The sequence below is a fragment of the Miniopterus schreibersii genome (genome assembly GCF_964146895.1).
Source record: "Miniopterus schreibersii genome assembly, chromosome: 2".
NCBI lineage: Eukaryota > Metazoa > Chordata > Mammalia > Chiroptera > Miniopteridae > Miniopterus > Miniopterus schreibersii.
In genome coordinates this window covers 139,695,372-139,703,807 of record NC_138102.1, presented here as the reverse complement: position 1 = coordinate 139,703,807, position 8,436 = coordinate 139,695,372, and the positions used below count along the sequence as shown (strand labels likewise).

The window sequence follows — 8,436 nt, the reverse complement described above, 5'->3', positions numbered from 1 at the left end:
TGTTAGCTGTAATAACCAAAGACAGACTTGACATTTAGTTGGAGGCATCCGAACTCTCTGTATCTACTTACACATAATGCTCCAAAGTGGGTTTCCTGCTCCCGCTCCCTCTTGCCACCTGCAGGAGCTCAGAATCCTGGGGAGTAATCGCATAGGATGGGCAATGCTTTGGAGAGGACTCCCTAACAAGCCCAAGAGGGTGAAGAGATTAAAGAAATGAGGGTTGAGGTGGAGGCAGGGCTGTTAGAAGGTGAGTGTGAGGGCTGGGAAGAGGGGAGCCAGGCCAAGACCTCACCAAATCAGGTGGGGAAAAGAATATCTAGGCCAGGTTGGGGTGGGGCAGCCTGATCCAGGTGCTGGCCTGGAAGGGAGATTGGGGGTGGGGCTGGAAGGCTTTCTGTTCCTTCAGCCGCCTTCTCCCAACCCTACCTAAGATTCCCGGGTGCTCTGGCTCTCCCCTTGGGGCAGTCTGGGGCAGTGGTTCAGACTTTTTATGTAGGTCAGCATTCAGTGTTGGTTTCCCTTTGCCCTCTTCTTGCTCCCACCCCCACCACCAATAATTGCAAAAAATAAAACCCTCACACGTTCCAAGCCACTATCAACCAAGCAACAGCCTTCCCCTCAAAGTCTCAAGTTCCTCTTCCAACCAAATCAGCCAGTCCTCACACGAAGAGGGTCCCGGACAGGAGTGGGCAGGGAATCTCAACCAACTATGGAAATTTGGGAATCTCCTCCAAGAGATGGTACACCTCCAGGGAATTCCTGTTCCTTCACCCACCTGATGGCAGGAGAGCAGGGCACTGCCTTTTTGGGGAGAGGGTATCCAGGGACCCCTTCCCAGGCACCTGGGGTGAGGGTGGGAAGCCTGAGCATTGAGGAGGGAAGGCATCCAAGGGCCCAGGCAGAGAATCAGCCCCTTTGGGCATCAGCTGTGGCCCAGTGTCTCTTTCATTCCTGCCCTCAGGGTGAGCCCTAATTTAGAAGTGGGGACCCTTTCTTGCATCCCAAAGGTGGTGAGAAACAGGTTGAGAATCTCCAGCCTTCAGTCTCCCTCTCACAAGGGCTTTATATTTTCTCTTTCCTCTCCTCATTCCCTTAATTGCAGATGTTCTAATTAAACCCTCAAATAGTTGTTATGCCGTTTTAAAAGGTACTTATTCAAGTGTCAACCAGGCTGGGCTGGGAGGAGGCAGCGTAGGGCTGCGAATTAAAGGTAGATTGACTAATCACGGCGGCGATCATAATAATAAAATCAGAGGGGAAAAAAATCACATTACGACTTTTCGTGGAAAGGAGGGAGCAGGCAGCCAGCGGCCGCCAGCTCTGCGCCGCCGCCGACACAAAGAGTGCGGGCGATTCCGCGAGACTGATTTATGACGTTTTACAGCCCTATAAAAGCTGTAGCGACGAGGCAAGCGCTCCTACCACCGCTGGCAGATTTAGTCTAATAAATAAAACATAAACAGTTAACTTTATGTGTCACTTTTATTGTTATCAAGTAAAATATAGCTGAGCCCCGGCAAGCTATGATTTTAAACTATAATTGTTATCAAGTACAACAAGGGGACCCGGCTCCCTCCCTGGGCTCTCCCTTCTGCCAACCCCCCCCAACTCTGAGTTATGGGATCAGTTAATTGGAATTGGTGGCATGATGCGGCCACCCTATGGGGGGGGTGTGTGTGAAAAGCAGCCCTTCTGGCCCCCTCCCCCTTCCATGGCCCTGCCACCCAGACACAAGGGTATTCCTGTGGGTTGGTGGCAGAGAGAGGGGAGGAGGCAGGCAGGGACTGGAGACACCCCCCCCCTGAGGTGTACCCAGCCTTCCCAGCTTGGTGAGTGAGCTCACCCCTCAGCTTTTGGAAGGCAGCCTGGAGCTGGCCTTTGGGAATGTCTGTTTACATGTAAACACATGTGTTACATGGATACAATCCCTGGCCCCAAGCAGGCTCTACCCACACAGGCCTCCCCCTTAGCTAGGTCTGCCCTCTGTGGGGATGGAGAAGGAAGAGCTCCCAGGGCCTTGGCTGGACACCACGGTGGGGCACTGACTCCTGGCAGGTCCCTCTCCTCCTCGCCCCAGCTCCTCGGGAAGCAGCCTTGGAGGTAGTTGTCAGAAAGCAGCAGGCCAGGCAGCGTGGAGAGTGGGGACAGCAACCAGCAGTAGAAGAGATCCTCTTGTTTCTGGGCTGGGACAGGGAGGGTCAGCGGGTACTAGGGGAGGGCAAGGCTTCTGAAACTCTGCTTTTGCCAACCACTTCCTGTCTCTCTTCAGCGGGGTCTCAACCCCCAGACCTCCAGAAATGACGTCAGAATCATTTGCATCCCGCTGCCTCTACCTGCCCGGTCCAGCTGGGACCCGCCTCGCCGGCCCCTTGGCCAGAGGGTTGGGTGAGTGTGTACCCACCGGGAAGGGCGCTGGACTCTAATGTCCTTGGATGGGGGGCACCCCTGGCTCTTCAGCCTCCTGGGCTCAGCCTGGGCTCCTCCCCATCCAACCTCCACTCCAGTCCTCATTCAACTTCCTCTTCCTGCGAAAGAGGGGCGCTGCCCGGTGACCTACACAGACTGAGGCAGGATCGCCATGAACGGAAACCTTTGGAGAAGCTCGGGAGCTGAGGCCCAAGGGGCCCATTGGACGTCCAAGGGGAGACTTTACGAGGGGGCTGAATCACAGCCTCCCGACAGCCCCTCCATGCCCAGGCTTTGGAGGAAAGCTGGGGGCTTCACCTCCTTTTACAGGGGAGGGCTGTCAGTCTGCGGGGTGTGCACTGGGACACCCCAGCCCCTGCCAGCTAACCCCACATCACCACCACCACCACCACCCCAGCACCAGCACCACCGGCACCACCACCACCACCACACACAAAAAAAATTGGATACATTTTGAATAAAGCGATTCGGTTCCTTATCCGGGGACTGGGTTGCTCCGTGTGATTGGCCGGCGGAGTCACATGGTGAAAGTAACTTTACAGGGTCGCTAGCTAGTAGGAGGGCTTTATGGAGCAGAAAAACGACAAAGCGAGAAAAATTATTTTCCACTCCAGAAATTAATGATCATGAGCTCGTATTTGATGGACTCTAACTACATCGATCCGAAATTTCCTCCATGCGAAGAATATTCGCAAAATAGCTACATCCCTGAACACAGTCCGGAATATTACGGCCGGACCAGGGAATCGGGATTCCAGCATCACCACCAGGAGCTGTACCCACCACCGCCTCCGCGCCCTAGCTACCCCGAGCGCCAGTATAGCTGCACCAGTCTCCAGGGGCCAGGCAATTCGCGAGGCCACGGGCCGGCCCAGGCGGGCCACCACCACCCAGAGAAATCACAGCCGCTCTGCGAGCCGGCGCCTCTCTCAGGCGCCTCCGCCTCCCCGTCCCCAGCCCCGCCAGCCTGCAGCCAGCCAGCCCCTGACCATCCCTCCAGCGCCGCCAGCAAGCAACCCATAGTCTACCCATGGATGAAAAAAATCCACGTTAGCACGGGTAGGCAACTTTGCTTTTTGCTCTCCCCCTCCCTCCCCTCTTCCCCAGCGCTCCCCACCCTCCTCGGCCCCCTCCGGCCCCCGTCCTCCTTTCTCTCCTTCCCCCTCTCTCTCCAGGAGCGACTCTGGGTTAGCACAATTGAACTGGATTTACGAGCGAGAATGGGTAATTACATCCCCCATAAATTTTATGGCTTAGCTACTCTGGGCAGTCCGAGCCATGTGCTACGATCTGTTATGTATGTGTGAAAACTATGCTCGCTTTCTAAGGGCGCATAAATAATTCAGTGTCGTTACAATGAGGATTCCCCTCTTATTACACTACAAAGTCTCCAGCTTCCTTCAACTTCTTTATAACCCATTTAGCTTGATGACTTTATTTCCACCACCCCCTCCTCCTGTTCCACAGAGCTGAGGTTGGGGTGAGGGTGGTGGTGGTGGTGGTGTGGTGGGGGGGGGGGCGGGGAGCCTACTGCCTCTGAACCCCACTATTTGCTTTCCCCCTCCCCATCCCCCAGTGAACCCCAATTATAACGGAGGGGAACCCAAGCGCTCGAGGACAGCCTACACCCGGCAGCAAGTCCTGGAATTAGAGAAAGAGTTTCATTACAATCGCTACCTGACCCGAAGGAGAAGGATCGAGATCGCCCACTCGCTGTGCCTCTCTGAGAGGCAGATCAAAATCTGGTTCCAAAACCGTCGCATGAAATGGAAGAAGGACCACCGACTCCCCAACACCAAAGTCAGGTCAGCGCCCCCGGCCGGCGCCGCGCCCAGCACCCTCTCGGCAGCCACCCCGGGCACTTCTGAAGACCACTCCCAGAGCGCCACGCCGCAGGAGCAGCCGCGGGCAGAGGACATCACCAGGTTATAAGACATAACTCACACCCTGCCCCCACCCCAGCCCCGTCCTCCCCTCACATACAGATTGACTCTTATTTATAGAATTTAATATATATATATTTTGGTTCTTTTCTCTCTTCTTCCCACCTGATCCCCTGTCAATTCTAAACAGACAAAACAGATAAACAAACAAGCCCCCTGCCCTTCTCTCCCTTCCACTATTAAGGACCCTTTTAAGCATGTGATGTTGTCTTAGCATGGTACCTGCTGGGTGTTTTTTTTGTTGTTTTTTTTTTGTTGGTTTGTTTTTTTAAGGCCATTTTGGGGGGTTATTTATTTTTTAAGAAAAAAAAACTGCAAAAATTATATATTGCAAGGTGTGATGGTCTGGTTTGGGTGAATTTCAGGGGAAATGAGGAAAAGAAAAAGGAAAGAGATTTTTAAAGCCAATTCTTCTCCTCCTCCTCCTCCTCCTCCTTCCACCCCTCTTTCCTTAGGCCTTTTGCATTGAAAATGCACCAGGGGAGGTTAGTGAGAGGGAAGTCATTTTAAGGAGAACAAAGCTATGAAGTTCTTTTGTATTATTGTTGTGGGGGGAGGCTGGGAGGAGATGGGGGAAGACAGCAGACAAAGCTAAATGCATCTGGAGAGCCTCTCAGAGCTGTTCAGTTTGAGGAGCCAAAAGAAAATAAAAATGAACTTTCAGTTCAGAGAGGCAGTCTATAGGTAATCTCTTCCCCCCCACACCTCCCATCGTGGTTATTGTGTTTTTGGACGAATTTACTTGATTATTGTAAAACTTGCAATAAAGAATTTTAGTGTCGATGTGAAATGCCCCGTGATCAATAATAAACCAGTGGATGTGAATTAGTTTTACGTCAATGTCTGATGGTTTCTTTTTATCTCCCTCCTCCTTCTGGTCTGGTAACATCCCACCTTCTCTATAGTTGCCTAAGTTTACTCAAAGCAAACACACAAATCTTAACTCTCAACTCTAGTTTTACAATGTCCTTAAAAGAACTAGTAAGGGGGTTGGGACAGGGTACCCTCAGTAGAGGGGATGTGGAAGATGAGGGCTGGTTTCTCCTGTCCCTTCCCTCTGAGTCTGCAAAGAGGTCAGACTCTCCTGGGGCTACTTACAGTGGAGCTGGGGGGATAGGGGTTTCACTTTTCTATAGTTAGGCACAGTGCCTTCTTTTTTCTATTTCCCTCTCCTACCTTCTCCCTTCTCTCTGCTGAGCAGGCCTGCCTAATTTGCAGACAAGAAGGCAAGTTTAAGGAGTGGGGAGAAGAGTTTTTATCTTTTAGGGCTCTTTTGGGATGAGGGATTAAGAAAGGTGCCCCTTCAACATGTGCGTTCTCCTTAAAAGAAGAAAGATTTTGAGCTGGTGATTCTGAAGCAGCAGAGTGACCTGTCAGGATGGCTTCTCTGTTTGTTTAGACTTGGAAAGAAGGGTGAAGTGGAGGCCAGAGGCCTGGGAGGCCCCCTTGCATGGGTAGGCCTCAAAGCCTGATGACTGGAGATAATGAAGAACTTTTATTTTTCCCCCTAACTTTTATCATGGACCTGCCAGGTGTTGAGAAAAGATCCAGGGAGAGGCAGGGACCACCCCTGTTCCTGTAACCTCCCAGGTCCCGGCAAGGCTGAGGGAAGGCTGAAACACGGCTCTCTGACTGTAAAATTTTTGTTTTAAAATTACTTCTTCAGGGCTAAAAAACAAAAACAAAAAGAAGCAAAATAAGAAAACTGGTCTGGGTTACCTGAATAGTTAATTTAAGCAAAGGTTCCCAAATAATTCTGGTCCTGAAGACCAAGCTCTAAACAAGACCTGCTCAAATTTTTGCTTATTTGTTGGGAGAAGGTGGGGGAGGTAGTTGGCGAGCTTCTCAGGCAATTTATCCAAATTTTAGGATGGAAGACTATCAGAAGAGAGAGGAGAGAGAGATCTGGGGTGTGTAGGGGATCCAGGGATACTTCTTTCCTCTCTCCCCAAATTCTGGAGTGAAAGGCAACAAGAGGACCAAGTTGTGAAAATCAGTTTGGTGTGATCTGGATTTGTTTCCTCTTGTACCACTTGCTGGCTGGTTCTTGGAGTGGAGTGTGTGTGTGTGTGTGTGTGTGTGTGTGTGTGTGTGTGTGTGTTGAGGGGAATCACTTGGTCCTGTAGGTCTACTTTCTCCTTCCTCAATGGTGCCCTGGAGACAGCAAAACATGCTGCCTACAGTGCGAGGAAGCAGGGCCAACAATTACCTAGAGTTATTTTATGCAATCAAGTGAATTAGGGGCCAAATCTGACTGTAGCTGCTGTCACCTTGAGGGAGTTGACTTTGGGGCAGGAAGAGAGGGTCTAGCTGTGCTTGGGAAAAGGGAAGGAAGGTCTGAGGGGTGGACCTGGGTGTCTTTCCAAGCCTGTAAGGAAGCTAAGGTGGAAAGAGAGGGATGAAAAAAGAAAATTAAGATTCAAAGTCCTTTCCTAACTTTGCTCATTTGGTTTTAGAGGAATTCATTCTCTCTCCTTCTGAAAATAGAAGAGATGAAAGCAAAGAGGGGAAAAATGACTGTTTTATTTCTCCAGCTTCTCCCTGAAGTTGCTGAAGGAAAAGCAGCTTAAAAGAATTGGGACAGTCTTTTATTTTCCCTCTTTAGGGGCTCCAGTTTCTCCTTCCTCTTCTCACACATAAACACATAGTCATTCTCTCTGTGTCTCTATCCCCCCATTGGTCTGAAACATCTGAAATCCATAATTCTTGACCAATAAAACAAAACTAGATCTCTTTACATTTGAGTTTTTGAAAATTTCAGCCTCCCTCCAGTGGACTCCATTCTCTCCTCTTTCCCCAAACTCTCCTTTGCTTGGACCTGACCATGCAGAATGGGACCAGGCTGCTGGGGAGGATTGGGGAGAGAAGCGTGTGGGGCAGCCTGGGCCAGGCCCCTGAGCTCTGGCAGGCTTGCTGCTGCTCCACCCGATGCTGCTCCAGACTCACTGGGAAGCCCAGGGCAGAGGGCTGGGGCTTTTTATTGAAGTTGGGTTGAGTAGTGGGGAAAGGCTGGCGGTGGGGGTGGGGGGAGGACGCAGCCCAGGTTCACGGGGAGGGCACAGCATTTTCTCTCCCATCGCCTTTATATTCTGCAGCGCCTCTGACCTCTCCCCCACCCCCATCTCCGACCCTCCCAAGCCAGCCCTGGCTCAGCCCCTGGTCTCCAGATAGTATGCCACTGCTTTTGTGGGGCTGGCGATTTCTTGCCTAGAGTAATGGGAGAGGCAAGGCGCATGAACGCCTGCCAGCACATTGTATCTCTCTCTCCAATGGCCAAGTAAAAAGAAGACGGGGTGAAACGACAACACCAATTTTCCAAGGTCCTTCTCTCCAAGCACCAGGAGATCCCCACAGGTCAAAAATCCCCTTGACATGTAAGTAGTTAGCACGCGATCTGCTCTGGGGGCAAGGAGCTTAGCAATTTCAATTCTATCTCTGTTTGCCATTCAATTTTTATCTCAATTCTGGTCTTGGGGAGGGAAGGCGGGAAATCTAATCCTGAACGAAGGGCTTCTGCTAGGGGAAAATGGAGTTTCTGCGCCGACTGGTGTACTAGAGGAGTGAAACAACTTGGCTCAAAAAGGGGAAAGAGCTGAGAAAGTGAGCCTGGGTGAAAGGACAGGGCAACTTTGTTTCTCTGAGGGCTTCTCATTGCTGTTTGTACGAACTTTCCTACAAAAGTTTTTTCTGCAATCTGTGCCTCAGCTTTTTTCATACGTGGACTTGGTGGATTGTAATCCAGAATGTATGTGTGTATTTAAGGAAGATACAACAATTAAAGGGTTCTCCAGCTTGCAGCCAGGGTAGACCGTGCTAGGCACAGTTTGTCTGCTTTTCTAAGATTATGGAACAGTGATTACCAAGGGAGTCCTTGAGACTGAGGTTGCTATGACCGCGAGGAGCATCGGGCTGGGGCAATTTCACCGTCCTTTTCTCTGCTTTTTGCCCAGTCCTGGGAGAGTATGCCCTCACAAAGCCATTTCTCATGGTTTCCACAGTTCCTATCTGGCACCCCATCTTTGTAGAGCTAATTCTAATAGAAGTGTTCCCCTTTCAGGAAACC

General features: G+C 51.0%; 1 protein-coding gene across 1 annotated transcript; it reads left to right on the top strand.

Annotated features, from left to right (window-relative positions):
* The first annotated feature begins 2,622 nt into the window (after nt 1-2,622).
* HOXC4 (homeobox C4) lies at nt 2,623-5,206 on the top strand. The gene is made up of 2 exons (XM_081130929.1): nt 2,623-3,489; nt 4,007-5,206. Exons 1-2 carry the CDS (start codon nt 3,051-3,053, stop codon nt 4,360-4,362), a joined length of 795 nt encoding a protein of 264 aa, XP_080987055.1. The 5' UTR covers nt 2,623-3,050; the 3' UTR covers nt 4,363-5,206.
* Nucleotides 5,207-8,436: the final 3,230 nt, after the last annotated feature.

Excerpts from the sequence above, each read along its gene's own strand:
- HOXC4 (XM_081130929.1), top strand. The coding sequence starts at position 3,051 with ATGATCATGAGCTCGTATTTGATGGACTCTAACTACATCGATCCGAAA. Across the intron at positions 3,490-4,006 it reads AAAAATCCACGTTAGCACGG|TGAACCCCAATTATAACGGA; the intron begins GTAGGCAACTTT and ends CCCATCCCCCAG.